This window comes from Triturus cristatus, chromosome 9, assembly GCF_964204655.1.
Source record: "Triturus cristatus chromosome 9, aTriCri1.1, whole genome shotgun sequence".
In the NCBI taxonomy this organism is placed as follows: domain Eukaryota; kingdom Metazoa; phylum Chordata; class Amphibia; order Caudata; family Salamandridae; genus Triturus; species Triturus cristatus.
Genome location: NC_140592.1, coordinates 427575556 through 427597028, shown reverse-complemented (window position 1 = coordinate 427597028; position 21473 = coordinate 427575556). Strand labels below are relative to the sequence as shown.

General features: G+C 46.7%; 1 protein-coding gene across 1 annotated transcript in view; it reads left to right on the top strand.

Annotated features, from left to right (window-relative positions):
* Positions 1 to 21473, top strand: part of LOC146798089 (cytochrome P450 2G1-like) — a 698777-nt gene that overhangs the window by 583353 nt on the left and 93951 nt on the right. Inside the window, exon 8 of the mRNA XM_085625309.1 lies at positions 18519 to 18660. Within this exon, the coding sequence (XP_085481435.1) occupies positions 18519 to 18660 (142 nt within the window). The remainder of the gene's footprint in view (positions 1 to 18518; positions 18661 to 21473) is intronic.

Genomic DNA, 21473 nt, shown 5'->3' with positions numbered 1-21473 from the left:
AAAGAGGATGTCTGCTGTATACGAGAGATAGAGAAAGTCTACTTTTAATGCCTTTCCAGATATGTGCACAATCTCTAATAGTCTTGAACCGTACACGTTTAACATAGTTAGGGTCATTAATTCTATATTAAAACATCTGGCTCTCACCCCCTTTGACCAACCAATGCCAAAAGTCTGTTTGCTCGGGGTTCAAGAGGCAGCGTAGGCAACCAACAAAAGCGGCCCAAAAATAAAATTTTAAATCAGGGAGGTCTAAGCCACACTGATTATAAGGGAGCTTCATCAATGCAATAGCGCGCCTTGACTTCTTATAGCCCCAAATGAAGCTGCTCAAAACTAGGGGTGGGCGGAATTTGCGTAATCGCGTTACGCAAATCTCCGCGAAACGGTAAAAAATCTCCGCGAACACGCAGAAATTCCGCGAACACGCGGAATTGCTTGTTCGCGATGCTTTTTTCCAGTTCACGATCGCTGTTTGCGTGCTCGGGGAGAAATATCTCGCGAACACGCATTTTGAGAACGCGAACAAGCAAAAATTTCGCGAAGTTGCGGAAAGCAGAATTTTGGGCAATTTCGCGTTCTCCGCGGAACGCGAAATTACCCAAATTCCGCAAATTCCGCGAGCGGAACGGAATTTACCGCCCAGGCCTACTCAAAACCCCATTTAGCTTCTTAGAAAACACATTAGGAATTCGTAGTGGAATGGACCTAAAAAGATAAAGAAACTTAGGAAGTATCTTCATTTTTATAACATTGCATCTGCCTAAGCTGCTTAATGGAAGCTTGTGCCACAACTTTAGTTGTTTAGTAACTGTAGTTAGTAATCATAATTTATTGAAAATATGAGCTCAATTTTAGACGAAATTTGTATCCCGAGATATGTAATCCTCGGGCAGGCTCCTTCAATCGGGACTTCCAGCTGGAAGTTAAGAAGGACTTGAGTTTTATTGCTATTCAACTTCTAGCCGGAGAAGCGTCCAAACCACTTTGCCTCTCTGTTAATATTTTCTATAGCCTCCCTTGGCTTTTTACTAATGTTATTTCTATGAAATGCATTTACCCATGTTATTTCTTTTTAGAGGGACTGAAGGTCAATCAATCAATCAATCAATCAATCAAAGCATTTATATAGCGCACTACTCACCCAGAGGGTCTCAAGGCGCTAGGGGAAGGGGGTCCGCTACTGCTCGAACAGCCAGGTCTTGAGTTGCTTCCTGAAGGCGAGGTGGTCCTGGGTCAGGCGGAGGTGGGTCGGGAGGGAGTTCCACGTCCTGGCGGCGAGGAAGGAGAAGAACCGTCCCCCTGTGGTGGCTCTTCGGATGCGGGGGACGGTGGTGAGGGCGTGGCCGGTCGATCGAAGCTGGGGTTTGGGAGCGTAGAAGTTGAGGCGGCTGTTGAGGTATCCTGGGCCTTGGTTGTGTAGGGCTTTGTGTGCGTGGGTGAGGAGACGGAAGGTGATTCTCTTGGTGACCGGGAGCAAGTGCAGGTCTCTCAGGTGTCCGGAGATGTGGCTGCGACGGGGGATGTCCAGGATGAGTCGTGCTGAGGCGTTCTGGATCCGCTGAAGTCTTTTCTGGAGTTTGGCGGTGGTTCCGGCGTAGAGGGAGTTGCCATAGTCCAGACGGGTGGTGACGAGGGCCTGGGTGACCGTCTTCCTCGTCTCGGTGGGGATCCACCGGAAGATCTTTCGTAGCATGCGCAGGATGTTGAAGCACGACGAGGAGACGGCGTTGACTTGTCTGGTCATGGAGAGGGTAGAGTCCAGGATGAAGCCCAGGTTGCGTGCGTGGTCTGTTGGTTTGGGTGCGCTGCCTAGGGCGGGGGGCCACCAGGAGTCGTCCCAGGCGGAGGGTGAGGATCCCAGGATGAGGACTTCCATCTTGTCCGAGTTCAGTTTCAGGCGGCTGTTCTTCATCCATTCGGCTACCTCTTTCATCCCTTCGTGGAGGTTGGCTCTGGCGGTGGCGGGGTCGTTGGTGAGGGAGAGTATCAGCTGGGTGTCGTCGGCGTAGGAGATGATGTTGAGGTTGTGCTGGCGTGTGATGTCTGCGAGGGGGCTCATGTACACGTTGAAGAGGGTTGGACTGAGCGAGGAGCCATGAGGAACGCCGCAGATGACTTCGGTGGCTTCAGATCTGAACGGGGGGAGGCGGACTCTCTGTGTCCTTCCGGCGAGGAAGGAGATGATCCACTCCAGTGCCTTTTCCTGGATTCCGACGTTGCTGAGTCGCTGCACTAGTGTACGGTGGCAGACAGTGTCGAAGGCCGCGGAGAGGTCTAGGAGGATGAGGGCCGCTGTTTCTCCGTTGTCAAGCAGAGCTCGGATGTCATCGGTGGCTGCAAACAGGGCGGTCTCGGTGCTGTGGTTGGCCCGGAAGCCAGACTGCGAGAGGTCGAGGGATCCATTTGTCTCGAGGAAGGCGGCCAGCTGCTTGTTGATGGTCTTCTCGATGACTTTTGCAGGACCGGGAGCAGCGAGATGGGGCGGTAGTTCTTGAGGTCGGTGGGGTCGGCTAATGGCTTCTTTAGTAGAACGCTGAGTTCGGCGTGCTTCCAGCTCTCCGGGAAGGTAGCGGTGTCGAAGGAGGTGTTGATAATGTCCCGCAGGTGGGGTGCGCTGACAGCGTCGGCCTTGTTGAAGACGTGGTGAGGCCAGGGGTCGGTAGGAGATCCGGAGTGGATGGAGTTCATCGTGCGGACGGGGTCTTCGGTGCTGATCGGGGTCCAGGCGCGGAAGGTGGTGGTGGGGGGCGGTGGTTCGGTCGTGGCATGCGTCGGTTGAGTGCTGAAGCTGTTGTGTATGTCCGCGATCTTGTTGTGGAAGTAGGAGGCGAGGGAGTTGCAGAGGTCTTGTGAAGGGGTGATGTCGTTGTTACCGGCGTTGGGGTTGGAGAGCTCTTTGACGATGTTGAAGAGTTCCTTGCTGTTGTGTGCGTTGTTGTCCAGTCGTTCCTTGAATGCGGTTTTCTTGGTGGCGTGGATGAGTTGGTGGTGTTTTCGGGTGGCGAGCTTGAGGGCAGTCATGTTTTCCGGTGTTGGGTCTCTGCGCCAGGTTCTCTCGAGGGCTCGGCAGTTCTTCTTGGAGCTCTTGCTACCGGGTCTGCTAGTCGGGGTCTTCAGAGGGGCGAGGTCGTCTGCGCAGTCGCTGATCCACTTCGTGAGGTTGGTGGCCGCTTGGCTGGGGTTCGTTGCGCTGGTGGGTGGGTTCTTGCTCAGGGCGGTCGCGAGCTGGTCGGCTGTGATCTTGTTCCAGCTTCTGCGTGCAACCTGTTGCTGGTGGTGGTGGATCGTGGTCCTTCTGAAGCTGAAGTGGACGCAGCTGTGGTCCGTCCAGTGGAGTCCGGTGGCGTGGCTGAAGGCGATGTCCTTGCTGGATGAGAAGACGGGGTCGAGTGTGTGTCCGGCGTAGTGGGTGGGGGTGGTGACCAGCTGCTTGAGTCCGAGGTTGGCGAGGTTGTCCAGTAGGGTGGTGGTGTTGCGGTCGTTGTTGTTCTCCAGGTGGAAGTTGAGGTCGCCGAGGAGGATGTAGTCAGCGGAGGGGAGGGCATGCGGGCTGATGAAGTCGGCGATGTCTTCACTGAATTGTGTGTGTGGTCCCGGGGGTCTGTAGATGAGGGTGCCTCTGAGGGTGGTCTTGGGGTTGATGTGGACCTGGAAGTGCAGGTGCTCGGCGGGTGCGAGGGTGTCGTCGGTGTTGGTCGTGATGCGGATGGTGTTCCTGTGGATGATGGTGATGCCTCCTCCGGTGTGGTCAATGCGGTCCCTTCGGATGATCTTGTAGCCGTCTGGGATGGCGATGGCAATGTCGGGCGTTGAGGAGGCGTTCATCCAGGTTTCCGTGAGGAAGGCGACGTCTGGGGCTGTGGTGTCGAGCAGGTTCCAGAGCTCGACGGCGTGTCTGTGGACGGAGCGGGTGTTGAGCAGGATGCATTTCAGGTGGCTGCTGCTGTTGCTCGTCTTGGTCTTGGTTGGTGCTGGAGTAGTGCAGGTCTGGATGCAGGTGAACTTGCAGGAGTTGCAGCAGAAGGGTCCATAGGTGCGTCTCGGGGTGGCTCGGTAGCATCCTGGGCTTCGGCCGGCGTTGAGTGCGTTGAGGGTGGCGGTGTCGTACATCCGGCGGGTGGGCTGGGGTCTGCGGGGGCCAGGGGTCCTGGCGCTGGCCGCGGGCCAGGCACGGACGGGCGCAGACGGGCTTACCTTTGGCGCACCTTCGGCGCTCAATCGGTGCTTCCGCTGCGCACGTCCGCTGCACGGTCGCTCTGGGGGCGTCATAAGAAGGGGGACGGGAGGGCGGGTCAGCTGGGCTGGGCGAGCGGGGCGGCCAATGGGCCGGTGGTGGGCGGGGCCGCAGGGGGCCCGCGGCGGGAAAAAGTGGCAAGTGGGCGGCTCAGCTGTGGCTGGGCTGCTCGGGGGGCTGGGGGGGCGACAGTGGCGGCGGCAAGGAGGCTGGCAAGGAGGCTGGCTGGCGTAGGCAGGAGCAGGATGCGGAGGGAGCAAGGGGGTGACCCGGCCTTGTGAGAGGCACAGCGGTGACTCCTGAGTGCACCTGGCTGTCCCCTTAAGAAGGGGGACGGGAGGGCGGGTCAGCTGGGCTGGGCGAGCGGGGCGGCCAATGGGCCGGTGGTGGGCGGGGCCGCAGGGGGCCCGCGGCGGGAAAAAGTGGCGAGCGGGCAGCTCAGCTGTGGCTGGGCCGCTCGGGGGGCTGGGGGGGCGACGGTGGCGGCGGCAAGGAGGCTGGCAAGGAGGCTGGCTGGCGTAGGCAGGAGCAGGAGGCGGAGGGAGCAAGAGGGTGACCCGGCCTTGTGAGAGGCACAGCGGTCACTCCCGAGTGCACCTGGCTGTCCCCTTAAGAAGGGGGACGGGAGGGCGGGTCAGCTGGGCTGGGCGAGTGGGGCGGCCAATGGGCCGGTGGTGGGCGGGGCCGCAGGGGGCCCGCGGCGGGAAAAAGTGGCGAGCGGGCGGCTCAGCTGTGGCTGGGCCGCTCGGGGGGGCTGGGGGGGGCGACGGTGGTGGCGGCAAGGAGGATGGCAAGGAGGCTGGCTGGCGTAGGCAGGAGCAGGAGGCGGAGGGAGCAAGGGGGTGACCCGGCCTTGTGAGAGGCACAGCGGTCACTGTGTAATACATGTACAATGTGAAATCATAAGCCAAGTGGGGTTATGTTGCCAGACATCCCTGCTAGAGTGTCCGGCTGTATATGCTTAATCCTGTGACCTCAAATGTGTTGCCTTTTAGAGGCTGTAATTGTGATGCATTATAACAGTTACCAAGTCTAATAAGTACCTCATTTTAAAGTGATGCCTAAACCTGTATTCTTGCTGCTGCGTTAGGTGAAGAACAACCCAGACTGTTAACCCCTAAGTTGTAGCGGTGTATACTTCAGGGTCAGTATGAGATGCTCAGTCAGGGTTATGTGTCACCATAGCAGGTGTGCCTATTTTAAATGCTGGTTGAGATAATGGGGGGGTCGCCACTGGGATGGTGCCAGTGCGCAGGGCCCTCGCTCCAGGTTATGTTCAACTAACTGAATTGGAGGCAAGATGATGTGCTTACATGGGAGTGGTGGTACTAGACCCCACCCCCCCTGCGGGAGGGGTGGAGATGTGAGGCAAAGTCACAAAGTAGTGTGTGTGTTTAATAAATGTACTCTTACTTTTATAAAGCAAAGTACATACTGGACAATCAATTATTGAGTGTTATTTCTGCGTACCTGTAAATGGCGATTACCAGCCCACACCACCTCCCTTGAGTAAGCCTCAGACTGCTCTGCAACGCTACCCTCTGAGAGTCAGGCTCTACACTAGGGTCTTTGGTTCCCAGTGAAGGAAAATGTGACATATTATTTGTGCAGGTCTCACAGATATTGCTTTCCAATAGTACCATATAAGGGGGCTTTGACTTTACTATTTATTAATTTTTATAACAATTGTTTGAATGTCCCCAATTACAAATTTTACAACTTCTGTAGAGGATGAATCCCAGCAGGGCCAGCAGCTGTACCTTAGTCTAGGGGCAGAATTCTATGCCAGGCTACCCTGCTAGAGGGCAGGGGGTTCAAGGCCATGAGTAAAGCCGATGAGCATGGAAAACATCTGCAGTCATTTGGTGCTTCCTCTGTTTTACATTAAGCTTAGGAAGGGGTTGGAAACACCAGCATTCAGGAGTTGCCTACTTTAACGGGCTGGAACAACTCCTCAAATACTGTCCCAGCTTCAGGGACCATAACCCGATTGAGATAACTCTGACTGCACCTCATAGAAACAACCTACTGGATGCCTCTCAATCAGGATTTTGTGCCAGCCTCAGCACTGAGACCGCACTGATTGCCGCCACAGATGATGTCAGATCACTCCTTGACCATTGAGAATTGGCGGCCCTGATACTCCTTGACCTAGCCGGGGCATTCAACATATTCTCCAAGAATACCCTCACCAAGAGGCTCTACAACATAGCTATACCACAAGACGCCCTCAAGTGGATCACCTCCTTTCTTACAGGATGCACACAGAGCATCAGACTACCTCCCTTCACCTCTGCACCCTAAAACATCATATGCGGTGTACCACAAGGATCATCGCCACTCTGTTTAACATCTACATGACCCCCTCACAGACGTAATCAGATCCTACAGACTCAACTAAATCTCCTACCCAGATGATACTCAACTGATCCTCTCGCTCACTGAGGAATCCAGCAACACCAAAAGCAACTTCTGCCATGCAATGACCAGTGTAGCTGAATGGATGAAAGACAACTGCTTCCAACTCAACTCTGTCAAAAATGAAGAAGTGATCTTCAGGAAGAAAAACTCTGCATGGGACCACTGCTGGTTGCCTGCAGACCTCTGACCCACAAACACACATATTGACCACGCACGCAACCTCAGGATCATCCTTGACAGCAAATTGACTATGAAATGACAAGATGACACAGTCACCTCCTCCTGCTTCCACACACTGCGCATGCTCTGCAGAATATTCAGATGGATCCCTACCAACAGCATAAAGACCATCACTCAGGCCTTTGTCACCAGCCTCCTCGACTACTGCAACACCTTTACGCATGCATCTCCATCCAGCTCCTCGAAGACTCCAGACCATAAAGAACACTGCAGATAGACTCATCCTTTACCTCCCTAAGCAAAGCCACGTCACCCTCCCACCTGAGAAACCTCCACTGACACCCAATCCATGAAAGATGCCAGTTCAAGATCCCCACGCACACCTGCAAAGCCCTACACTGACCTAGGACCTGCCTATCTCAACCATCAACAGAGCTTTCACCAACCCGCTAGACACCTATGCTCCTCTTAACTCGCACCCCTGCATCTGCCACAATGGCAGCCGCTCCTTCTCCTACATTGCTGCCAAGACCTGGAACAACCTTCCCTTCCAGCTCTGTACGGGCCCCTTGCTGGCAGAATTCAGAAAGAGACTCAAGACCTGGCTCTTCGCAGGAGACACAGCACCCAGATGCCCCTAGTGGTAGCAGAGTTGCGCTTTATAAATGCTGATTGATAGATTGATTGATAGAGAGACTTACAGGGAAGGGTCAGGTCTTACCAATTTATTACTAACCTCAAACAACCTCTGGCTGCGCTGGAAGCTGCCCGACCCCACAAAGTTTCTCAATGTGGGCTCCACTGTTGACAAATGTGTATAACAGCTTGAACTACTCTTTAATTCCCTGCTCTTGAGTTACCTCTGTCATATTCCCAATGTTTAAGAAGGGGAATAGGGCGGAGCCCAAATGTTACCACCCTATTTCCCTGAACGACATCCCAGCTAAAAATCTTGGTAGAGTTCTGTATAACAGAATATTAGAATGGGCCAATGAAAACAAGATATCAGATACATGGCGATATGGTTTTCAAAGTGGTGTAGGGATAGCTGAGCAATGCCTTAAATTAAGCTTAACCCCTGGGATATATACTGTAGCCAAATAGTCAACATTGCATATTGCCTTCATGGACTTGTCAATAGCTTTTGACTGTGTCAATCGTGTAAAGCTGTGGCAACTGCTCATCAAACTAAAAATGGACCCATACAGACACTAAGGCCTGAGTGAGGCTTGTGAATAAGGGGGAAGTTTTGGATGAATGTATCATTGGTTGGGGGGGTCCACCAGCGGGTCTTATTAGCTATCTCCGCTTCTTGTTATTTTACATATAAATGATCTTGGCACCAAACGTATTAAGAGCACCCCCAATGTGTCTATGGTGAATGGCTCTCCCTTCCTGCATTACTTTATGTGGATTTTAATTGCCCACACCCCTAAAGCCTTGCATTTGTTTAGTCCATTAATTTGCCAATTTCATGGCAAATAATAATTTATCAACCAATTTTACAAAGTCATTTTAAATGATGTGTGGCCCGAAGCATACGAGATTACTATCTATTACTATAGGACTGAATATTTTATTGAGCACCAGCACTTACTCCTACTTGGGGGTCACCTTCAGTTCATCTGGGTCATGGTCCCCCCATATTGTACAAAATAGGGTTAGGTTTTCAAGGACAGTTGGGTCATTACTCAGCTTACTGTCACCCAAAAAAAGAGGCCCCTTAAACCCCTGTCGCAAATAAACTCTGTCCCGTGTGTCCCTATTGCGACTTATGGGGCGGAAATTTATAGTTTAGGTGAGCATACAAACCTCCAGAGGGAGGAAAATCACTTTTGTAGAAGAATACTATCAGCCCCTGTATTGACTTCTCATTTTCTTCAGCCCTCATGCGTAGCAGCATCTGTGGCCACTCTTCCTCAAGCTCTGAACCCACCCTCAGATGCCCAGCTACAAAGCCAGCCCACAAGCGCGTCTGCGTAGCTGGCATGCCGCTGGTGCACCAAAGACAAGCCTGTCCGCGCTCGGACCACACTCAGCACCAGCGACTCTCCAGGGCTGGATCCAGATGCACTACAACCATCGCCCAAATTTCATTACCGTTGGGACACTCTGTTGAGACTTAATTCACCAGGTAAGAGATGCTCTGGTCCATGCTATGACCCTCGATCGGCTCACAGTATGTCATGTTGTTCCCAATGTGAACTAACTTTTCACTACCACCCAGTTTACAACACAAGGCTCTACACCTCCACCTCACCATCACATGGTGCAACATGACCCTTGGACCCCGGTATGCACATAAATACGAGATCTCAGGAAAAAAAGATATTGCTTTTGTGAATTCCTGGTAACCCATCAAATAGAACTGGCCTCCATTACTGAAACGCGGGCCGATGCCTCATCCGACCAAGACTTGCTTCTGGCCATACCCAGAGGATTTAAAATCCATAGAGTGGACAGAATAGGGAAAAATGCTGGGGAATAGCCATAATCCTCAGAACCGGACTCAAATCCTGCTTCGAAGCCCTCCCTGATAATATATATTGCGAGGCGCTGGCCTTCAATATCAAACTAGATAGTCAGTATTTATTTAATGGTATACTGCTCTATCGCCCACCTAGAACCAAATCCTCATTTATTGATATTATCGGTCATTTCTTGGAACGAAGGCCAAATTTCCCAATGTCTCTATCTTGGGAGATTTCAAATTTCACATGGAGAATGCTATTGACCATGACACTGAAGCTCTCCTTGATCAAATGACCAGTGCAGGGTTAAGACAAATAGTAAATGGTCCAACACATATCGCAGGGCACTGTCTGGGTAGGATTTTTTAGGGGATAATCCCAACCTAAAATGGACCAGATCTCTTCCTCCAATATAGTCTGATCATAATGCAATCTCAATACCACATAATTTGTCTGGCAAGCACCATGAGAAGTGAACCACCAGTCGTCCCTGGAACAAGATTGAAGCCAAGCAATTAAAAGCCCTACTCACTCAATCTTTGCTGGAGATGCCCTTCGATTTAGACCTAGCAGCAGTGAACTACCACTCCTGTCTTGCTTCTGTAACAATGCAACTAGCCCCTATGACAAACCATTGGCGAAACGGGTTCTGTCCTTCAGAATCGTGGTTCAACAATACACTTAGAGCTCAGAAACAAGCATGATGAAGATTAGAAAGAAAATGGAGATTAGATGATAATTTACAAAATAAAACAGAATATGTTTATGTTTATGTTTATAGGTTTCTAAAGCGCTTGAATGCCGAGGCGTCTTGGCACTGAGGTGTAGTAGCAGGGAACGAAGAGAATCACTCATATGGTTTCAAAAAGGCGAGTTTGTAATCCTTTCCTAAAGGCCTGGAGGTCGGGTTGCAGTCTCATGGCCTGAGGCAAGTTATTCCACAATCTGGCCGCACAATATGTGATCATCCGACACCCCCAGCGTGACCTTCTGATTTTTGGGACTCTAACAAGACCCTGCATAGCTGATCTAAGGGGGCGTTCAGGGAAATAGGGTATAAAAAAGTTCTCTAGATCCTCTGTGGCGCCACCATATATTGCCTTGTGCACATAAGTAAGCGCCTTAAATTCTACACGTTGTTTTATGGGTAGCTATTGCAGAGATCGTAGTCCTGCTGAAGTTGGTTGTCCTCTATTAAGACCCAGCAGCAGCCTAGCCGATGCGTTCTGTAATGATTGCAGCTTCAGCAGCTGACACTTATCGATCCCCAAGAATAGGGCATTGGAGTAGTCCAACTTAGAAAGAAATAGGGCCACCATCACTGTTTTTTGGAGTTCTGATGGTATGAAAGGAAAAACCTTTCTCAAAGTTTTCAAGAGATAAAAACAGGAAGACACAAGACTGTTCACCTGGGCCCCCAGATTAAGTTTGTTGTCAAAGAGGACGCCCAGATTTCTAACTTTCTCTACTGGAGTCGGACATATTCCTGCCTCTGATGGCCACCATGATTTATTCCCCAGGGGCAAACCTGGCCCGAACTCCATCACCACTGTTTTATCCGTGTTTATCTTTAGATAATTCTGACCCATCCAGGACATGATCTCTGTAAGGCAAGAAGGGAATCTGCCTGCTATAGCTTCACGCTGATCGTCAGCATACGAAACCAAGACAAAGTCATGTTTCCTGACGAGATCAGCCAAAGGTGTCACATATAGATTAAACAGAGTGGGAGACAGGGCTGACCCCTGTGGAACTCCACAGGGAAGGAAGAAAGCATCCAATGTCATACCTTCCCTGAACAGCTTCTGCTCCCTGCTACTGAGAAAGGATACCAGAAGGGCCGGGGCTGTTCCTCCTATCCCAATTTCCCTCAGCCGCTGCGCAAGGGCCAGCTGGTTGACGGTATCAAAAGCAGCCGACAGGTCAAGGAGTACCAGGATTGCCTTTCCACTGCTTTCTACTGCTCTACGGATCTCTTCAGTTGTCTTGACCAGAGCTGATTCCGTCAAATGTCGTGGCCGAAAGCCGTGTTGGGAAGAGTCTAACAAACTGTTAGTATCTAAGTAGGCTGTAAGCACTTTGTTTAGATATTTCTACAAAACCTTAGCTGCAAAAGGGAGGCCAGCGATGGGGCGATAGTTATTAACATTGGCTGGGTCCAAACTAGGTTTTTTTACAAGGGGAGTGATGGCCGCACTTTTCCAAATAGCGGGGTACTGTCCAGATGTTATAATTTGATTCAGAATCGGAGTAAGGTATTTGCAAATCGGATCAGCTGCTCGGTGCATGAAAGAAGGTGGACAGGGGTCAGTCGGGGCTCTGGATTTCAAAGAGAGCAGGATGTCATTAACCTCATCTTTGCTCATCGGCTGAAAACTACTCAGCCTACTCGAAAGCTGTGTGAGGGACATGGGAGTATCCTGAAATTGTGTTGTGTTAGAAAATTTATCGTAGATTCTCTTAACCTTCTCTTGAAAATGTTCCGCAAGAGCATTGCAGAAAGTGTGGTCTGGCTTAAAAGTATTAGTTTGCTGAGGTTTCATCAGTGAATTAACTGTTTTAAACAGTTCTCTGGAGGAGTTACCCGCCTCCTTAATTTTGGCTGAGAAAAAGACTTTTTTGGCTGCCACTATTGCCTCCTTGTATTCTTGAATGGAGAGATTGTATAGGATTTTCTTTGAATTATCGTAGTTAATCCTCCAGAGGCGCTCCGCCTTTCTGCAAATAGTCTTTAAACTTTTAAGTTCAGGAGTATACCACGGGGAAGATGTCTTCCCTTTCTGTATTCTTACTAACTTTACTGGTGTAACCTTATCTGCTGCTCCCAGAATTCAGTTATTAAACTGCTGTATTATAGTATTGTTATCGCAGTTTAATCCAGTGGGGCCTGGACCCAAAGCTAATTCAAAAACTCCCTCCTTTACTTTATCCCAGCGTCTAATGGGAATTTTTGTCAAGCTTGCTTGTACTGTGAGCCGCCTTTTGAGACTTTTAAGTTTAAAATAAATGGCCTTGTGATCAGTCCATGGCAGCTCCACTAAATTGGAGAGGGAGATATCTACCTCATTAGTAAACATCCCATCCAGCGTATGTCCGGCTATGTGCATGGGACCCACTATTATCTGTGCTAGATTAAGGGATGCCATGTTATCTAAAAGTCTTGCGGTTTCAAAATTATTATGCAACTCCATGATAGTTGAAGTCGCCCAGGCCCGTAAGAGAATGAGAATCAGTGTACGATTCCAAGAGCGTCATCAGCGTTTGCATGAAAGTTCCTCTAGGGCCAGGGGGACGGTATATTAAAATACCCTGGAAGATCTGCAAATTGTTAACTTTTATACGAAATTGCAGCGCTTCTACTGGGAGGGTCGGGATGCTTTCTATGTGAACTTTGAAATTAGCTCGATAAATAATGGCTATCCCTCCACCTTTACCTATTCCTCTGTTTTGCGACAAATACTGCAATATTCCAATCCGGGACAGAAGAGTTGTCTGTCCAAGTTTCAGTTAAAAAAACAATATCTGGAGCGGAGGAGCGGATAAAATCTTCCACTTCATACCTATGCTTGACCATGGAGCGAGCATTTAACAGCACACATTTAATATAATCAGGGGTCATTTCTTTAGGAGTGGTAGATGCTTGCTCCAAGGCCCTCACAGCAGGGCCTGACTTTAAATAAATGTCTAGAGAGTTCTCCTCTGTCATTCCCCTCTGGCCTTTGCACTGCCCTTGTTCCAATTGAAAAGAACACTTAGGACAACTAACCGCAGCTCTCATGCCCTGGAAAGTAGGTAAATTGTGGGGTACACAGAATGTAGGTCTTGAACTCAATAGAGTCTGTCTATCGTATGTTAATAGTCTATTTGGTCCAGGGGTTCTGGTGCTGGTCGCGCTCCGGGTGCGACGGGCGCAGACGAGCTTGCCTTTGGCGTGCCTTCAGCATGCCGCCGGTGCGCCCACTGCGCGCACGCACCAGCGTGCCAGATATCTAGGCGGCGTAAGAAACAACTAGAGCGTCAGCCCCTGGTGCAGTGCGATTCCCGAAATACTTCCGGGAATCGCGGGGGCCGAGCGCTCAATCCTAGAATGAGGCAGAGTAACCACAGTCAGTAGCAAACACAAATCACGGGTAGGTTGGACACACTATGGCAATTTTAAAACAAGCAGCAGTTTAGAACACCTGATTTAAAATAATTAAAAAATATCAGACCTTCGGTCTGAACTGAAGTGCAAAACGGCAAATGTGCAATGAACGCAAACTTCACCTACAGATAGTGAGACCAAAGCCCCCACTATCTACACGCTGCGCGCACGCTCCAGCATGCCAGATATCGAGGCGGCGTAAGAAACAACTAGAGCGTCAGCCCCTGGTGCAGTGCGATTCCCGAAATACTTCCGGGAATCGCTGGGGCCAAGCGCTCAATCCTAGAATGAGGCAGAGTAACCGCAGTCAGTAGCAAACACAAATCACGGGTAAGTTGGACACACTATGGCAATTTTAAAACAAGCAGCAGTTTAGAACACCTGATTTAAAATAATTAAAAATATCGGACCTTCGGTCTGAACTGAAGTGCAAAACGGCAAAAGTGCAATGAACGCAAACTTCACCTACAGATAGTGAGACCAAAGCCCCCACTATCTACACACGAAGAATCAAAGCATCTATCCAACTATTAAAGAACCTAATCCAGAAAGAAAATGCTTAGTATGATACAGAAAAAAATCAAATCTGCCAATGGCTTCTCCAAAGAATTATTTGCCACGGTTAAAAATCTTTCCAAACTCTCAGAAACACAAAATCTCAGAACTAGTCAGCAATTCTTTAACTCATTAGCTGTATCATTCCAACATAAGGTAAAGTTGGTTCATGACACCTTTATGCTTCTGGACAAGTGCTCAGCCCAGACACCTATCCAATAGAATAAATTACAATGTTCATTGCCCGCACATTCTGGCCCTGAATTGCCTATACTCTCGACATTCACTACTTCCACCATAGATCAGACACAAAAAATTATTACCTCAATCAATTCGGGATCCCCCTCTGAAACCATGCCCACCGAGAACTGTTCATTTGTCCCCCGGGTACATAGCCCCTTTCCTTACGCCTATATTGAATACAATGTTCACTCTAGGGCGCTTTCCTACTGAATAGAAAAAGGCCTCCATACTAACGCTAATAAAAAAGCCAAATCTGGACAACAATGACACCCTCAACTACAGACCAATTTCGAGACTTCCTTTTCCCACAAAGGTGATAGACAAAACCATTAACATGGAACTATCTACCTTTGTTACCAATAATGATATCCTTGACTCACCCCAATTTGGATTTTGAGCCCATCATAGTACAGTGCTAGCTCTGATCACTGCTACTGAAGAGCTCAGACAAACCTTGGATGGTGGGGGTAGTGCTGCCCTGATCCTTCTAGACCTATCAACGGCTTTTGATATGGTCAACCAAGAGCTGATGATAGACCATCTAGCCTCACTTGGGATCAAAGATAAAGCACTTTCCCTGCTAGGCTCCTTTCTCTCAGAACGGTCCCAATCGGTGGCTCTTGGAGACTATTTCTCTCCCACTTTCTCGCTTCCTTGTAGAGTACCTCAGCGATCCTCCTTGAGTCCAACTCTATTTGACCTTTATGTCACCCCCCTGGCTAAACTAATTAGGAGTTATGGCTTTGCGTTGGTGTCTTATGGTGATGACACACAGATAAATGTTTCAGTGAATTGCCCATCAAATTCAACAGCAGTTCGTTTTCATGACTTCCTGTGTCAGATAGGTAACTGGATATTCGACTAGTTTAATTCATCCAAAACCAAAGTACTTCTCTTTAGCAACAGCTCCTCAATCTGGGCAGATAGCTGGTGGCCCTCTCAACTTGGTGTATTGCCAAACCCAACAAACAAAGCAAACAATTTAAATGTACTGTTCAACACTAAATTGTCATCTGAAGCTCAAATTAACCATACTACATCCATCTGCTTCTTCATCCTCAAAGTCTTAAGGAAAATACTTCCTTTTATTCCTTCTGATCTAAAAAAAACAGGGGTCACTGCACTCATCTCATCCAGGCTGAACTACTGTAATGCTCTGTTCCCAAGTACACAAAAGCGATGCACTAACAAGCTTTCGATGGCACAAAATGCAGCAGCACGACTGCTCTTGGGGATTGCAAGATTTGAATCTGCCTCTAAGGCCCCGATACAACTGCACTGGCTTCCAGTTGCAAAATGTATCCTGTTCAAAGAATTGTGCATAGCTTTTAAATCTCTGCACGGCCTAGGGCAGGTGTAGATGTCACAATATCTGAAGCCATATACCCCGTAAGACCCCTTAGATCAGCTGATGGGGTGGCAGGAGTTTTACCACCACTACGACGAGGCTCTGGAACTCCATGCCAATAACTCTTAGAAAAGAAACTAATATTTAGATTTCAGAAAGGACTTAAAAATCTGGCTTTTTAGAAGTTTATCCTTGGGCAACCCTATATAGTCCTATCTATCTGAAGGTAGCGCATAGACACCTCTGGGTATAAGTAGCGTTTTATAAATCCTTCATTTCATTCAATTTGCCATAGCGTGTTGGGCTTAGATTATTTGAGCCATCAAATCTCTAGTCGTCTGCCCATTTTATGGTTATCCATTTGGAATTCTGAAGGCACGTCATTAACAAAGAATACAATTTCGGACTGCCTGGCTTGCGATAAGGGACTTTCTATCCCTTGGTTGGCATATGCTAAAAAAGTCTCTGGAAGGAATTGGCTTATTTGATATGCTTTTAGATAGAGCTCTACAGGCACCTGCTGGTAGGAAGGAAGTGCAGGCTCTATTATTAGAACAAGCTAAAACAGAGGTAATGGGTGGAAAGCCAGAAACAAAGTGCTATGAATTATTTTCACCTTAACCCAGGAGAGATTCCTACTGATTCTCTGTGGAACACAAACAGGAGGTGGGTACCCTTTCTATTGTTCAGCTTTAGGGCTGGCATACTGAAATACTTCCCATTTGGGTACCAGCACAAGCTTGATTCCAGCACATGCCCACGTAATAATCTGTCTATACAAACTATGATGCATTTTCTTTTTTCCCGTGGCTATTATAAACGGTATACAAAAAACATTGTCATGCCCATTATGAGACATAGAAAGATATGATCTTGTATGCAGGGATACTGCTTTTTACAAACTTTGACAGACAATGAAACTTACAGTTGCATAGCAACGTTTCTCCAAGCTGCAGTTTGTTCCAGGAGGACAATGCTTTTGGATTGATTTTATTGTTGATTCTTCTGTTTACTTGCTAAAGCAGCTCACTTACGCTGCATGTGAGCCTAGCACAATTAAGCTGTTGTTTTACCTGATTTTATACAATTTGTTGTTATTTATTATATGCTTTAATATTCTATTGATGGGCTGTGAATTATGGTGCTACTGCTCTTTTGCACAGATCTTGTATATATTAAAATTTTAAACCCCATTGATGGGCTGAGTACCTTCGGTGCTATTGCTCTTTTTGCACACATCTTGTACGCTTTTATGGCTATTTTGTAGCCAAATAAATTTGATTCTGATTCTGATTGATTTTGAACTGCACAGATGGTGGTTTATAAACCCAGCTTTGTAAAACAGACAAATGCCGTGTTGAATAGTTTGGCAAATTTGCAAGATTCAAGTCGAAGTCTTGTGCACTAGTTATTCTAACCCACATCTTTTGTTTTAATGAACTCTGACTAGGGAATAACTGTGGTAAGTTAGTTATAACTGAGGTGCATTTACAAATGTTATTTTCTAAATGGATCTGTTTTAAATTAAATATTTTTAAAGTATTCATATATTAATTTTCTTTGAACATCAGGATTAGTGGCCTTGGGAAATAAGACAGTGCTTCATTTTTGAAACAGCATCTGTCCCTTTAAGGAACAAGGACTGCATTTAATCTAAAATGTGTTCTGTTCATGAAATGCATGCACAGAGTATCCTAGTCACTTGTAGTCCATCTCTCTGTCGTTCACAGCTAATTAAAGTTGGTCAGAAAAAACAACCTAGCTAATTAAGAGTCTTTCGACAGGTTTTTTTGAGACACCCTGCAGATGGAAATTTTGAAATGTGACATATAATTACCTCGGTCATGAGGAAAATTGCATCTGTTGCAGGGATTCTGTTTGGAAACAGAGCTATGTCTGGGATCACAGAGCGTCAGTATTTATGGATTGTGTCACCATACCACATCTGTACCTATGGGCCCAAATCTGACTAGCACATAGCGCCATTCCTGCCCTCCTAACCTTCCCAGATTAACAGGTATATTGGCACCCCAGTACACATCACTCTAGCCCTTCCCAGGGAGCTGTAGTAACAGATCATCACCTTTTGTTCTCTCACTCATGCATGTCCACAAAAAACAGAAAAGAGTCTTAGGAAAGTTTACAATATTTATTGAAACTATTGTGCTCTATCATGAAGCAATCAAGCTGCAATTAGACAACATAAACAACTGAGCAGTGTAATTAGCATTACTAATAAACAATAAAAACAAAGAAATGCACTATAATGGCGAAGGATATATCTGCCTAAGTGTACCCTCATCTTGTGAGCACAGTGATATATCAGTGACCTCTGGGATTAGCACTTGACCTATACCTGGCATTTGCCATTAGCTGGTCTGCATGTCAGATTGGGTAGCACTAGTGTGCTTGTCCCAGGACATTTCCTTTGCAAGAAATTCCCTTCTCTGTTTTTAAAACACCAAGTCTTAGCTCATTTCATAAGAAATGCAGCTGAGGCTCTTTGTTATGTCTAAATGTTAGAATGTGTTAGTGACCGACAAAATAGACAAATAGGGCATGATGTTGTTTAACATCGTGCGAAATGTCCAGACTGATTCCCAGTCAGATGTACTGAATACCAAATACAATTGCAGCCTATTTCCAGAATAATATAGTGGTACAGAACAAATGTGCTATGTGTAACGTTTGCAAAGCGAAGCGGCCTACAATATGTGCAGTTAAGTTAACATAGGGGAGAACTACAATGGGCCCTAAAGGGAACTCATACCACATCCTTGGTCAGAAATCAGTTAGGGTGAAATCTGTACATTTTGGTTTGTGAACAGAGAACAGTACATTCCTCAGGCCTGTCAAGCGTGAAAAGAAAAAATTAGTTACTAATTAAATTTTTTGACTTTTACTCATTTCATATTCCAGGGAACAGATGTGATTACCCTTCTTTGCTCTGTGTTACGAGATCCAAAGGCCTTTAAGGACCCAGAAAATTTCCATCCCGAACACTTCCTGGATGAAAATGGTGGTTTTAAGAAGAACAACTCATTCATGCCATTCTCTGCAGGTAAAATTCAGTTTCCTGCCCATAAACAAGAAACATTGCGATCACTGTGGTACTGCAAGAGCTAAATTAAGACATGGGCAAAATTCACAAATTTCGTAAAGTTACTTTGTTGTGGTGAAAGGGACACAATAGAATAGCACCAAAACTACTACAGCTATGGCGCTGTTTCTCTCTGCCCCTTCACAAACACACTTTAGGTTACCTAGAGCCACGCACAGACCCTTGCACCATAGTGCAAGGTGAGTGTGTGATATGTAACATAGGTTTTGTCTTGAAAGGGTACACTTACAGTAGAAAATATTATGCTGAAACATAGTTTCAAACTTGTCCACATTTGTATGTTTGCCATACAGTAGAACACTCGGGCGAAGTTGGAAAAGATTAGAGAAAACAAAACTTCTCTCCAATGATACACCTGCTTTGAGGAGATATAAATATTTAGAGCAAACCACTGTCTACCTTTTTTAGCATCTAGAGCTTGTCATCAGAAACCATGATTTATTACATAGCAATGCTCATGTACCACCCATAGGAAAAATCCTTGATGCAAAGTAGCACAAAGTAGTGCATAGCATTATTTTGCATTAATTTAGTGACACTCATAAGCACAAAAGAGTAAATCAGATTCAACACCGGTTTGCATCCTTTTTGTGACACAAACCCAGCACAAAGTTTTAGTAAATGTAAGCTGTCTTAGAAAGTTGAAGGGTTAGAGCAGTGGAGTGTATCCACTGCAGACACTTGTGAATGTTACTTGTCACTGTAACTTGATAGGACTGTGCTGCATTTGGTGGGAAATGTAGCCGCATTTTGTTAGGTCACAAAATAGTGCTTAACAAAAACAAAGGAAAATAATAATACTCAAAAGTAAAATAGGGCATAATGCAGCAAAACAATCACAATAGAATGAAAAACCACAACTACAGTACAACACACAACGTAATGCAATTGTGCAACACAAAACACAACAGAATATAAACAACACTTCACCACCACAACAAAATGCAACACAATCTCTATTTATGAATTACTCTGTCATAAGTTACAACCTCCAAAAATCAGTTTTTACCATTCTATGATAAAGATTTGAGCAGCAAGATCTTCCTTTCTTAACACCAAGTACATGTAACAGAACCAACCAAATATGGTTTGTGATTATGCAACTTGAGTGCAATGAGTAAACTATTATTAATTGAAAGGGAGAAAGGTAGAGTGAGAGAGCAAGAATTGCATTTTGGACACTCAATGTTAAATATGTCAGTCTGGCACAAGGTAACAAGTTTTGATGGTATACAGTTTCCTTTGATGCCAACTTAAACTATTTAGTTCCCCACAGGAGAGGCCTTTGCTCATGTGTCTCTGTGCCTTCCTGACACCCATTGTGCCCATGGCTGAACAGGTCATAGTCAACATTTGCTAAATAGCTCCCTTAGAAGTAGAGTGAAATACTTGTAAGGTCAACAAACGGAGTGATCCTCTGCACATTCAGACATGAAAGCAAACCTAAAGCAGCAACACACATGTTTCTTATCAGCCAGTATGTGATTGGCATATGCAAAAAGATAGAGCTCTTCACCACTTAAGCTGTTCTGAACTGACTGTAAAACGTAGGACATTTCAGACAATACTTTGGGAGAGTTCTGCTGTATACTTAATGATTTCTGTTCCATAAAAAAGTTATTGATGCATTTAAAGGGCTCATTTAACTGTCAATATCTTAACTTCAAATGCCAATTTTAAACAAAAACAAAAGCATGCAATCCTTAATGTCAATGACAAAATATCCCAAACAGAAATACTAGCACTAAGGATCTCATTTAGAAATGCTAATGCCATTCAGGCTCATACCACCATTCTAGTGTATGTTTTATCATGATATCCACATAAAATAAGCTCCCTGAGAATTTTGTAATTTACAGTGAACTGTGACGTACCCCTCCCAATGCTTCTCTGAAGAAATTTTGGGCATACGAAAAAATGTAACGGATTGTCCGCACACACCACCAAGTGTCATGCTTCATCATAGGATAATCCTCGCTCTCCAAAACCTCTGTTTGATGGAGGGCGGGCCTACACCTGGAGTGAGGGTGGCATTTCTAATTAAGAATGGATCCTTGATATGTGTGTTAAAAACCAGTGTGGCATCCTAAAACACGTTATTCATTAGAGACTGCACCTGGTGATTAAAATCAATTGTGGAGATAAGGGGAATTTGTACCCCATCACCACTATTATCGTCAAAATGTTTCTGCCTTATGGCTCAATTGAGTCCGCTGCTTTCATCAGGACGGGCACACAGAATCCTACTGAGGCAATATGTCTTGCCTCCAGACCAGAGTGACCTGTGTCTACCTCTTAACTAATCTCGCTTTCCAAAACTAAACAATGGTGCCCCCCCTTTTTACCAACCTCTGTGATGAACTGGTACACATGAGTACACAAGACCTGTCGCTGACAACATTACACCTGTCGTTGTTACATGATTCAGTGGACATTTCATAGAGTATGGCGAATGTACATCAAAAGCACGACCCCCGTCGGATACTTGCTTTTGCAGACTGATCGCACCGCGTTTTGCACGGTTCGGTATGGCAAGTCCCTTTCTGACAACCAAAACTAAAATTCCCATGAGCGCTCAAGAGTAAGTGCCCATGAGTCACATGACATATCCACACAGTAACTGCCCCTCATGAAGGCAGCACCTGCCTCGAGAACGACTGCTTCTCCCCTAGCAGGTGCCATCAATAACCTGCTGATTGCTAGTTTCTGTCATCATAAAAACGCTTTCCTTGCGCCACTCCACACACATTGGA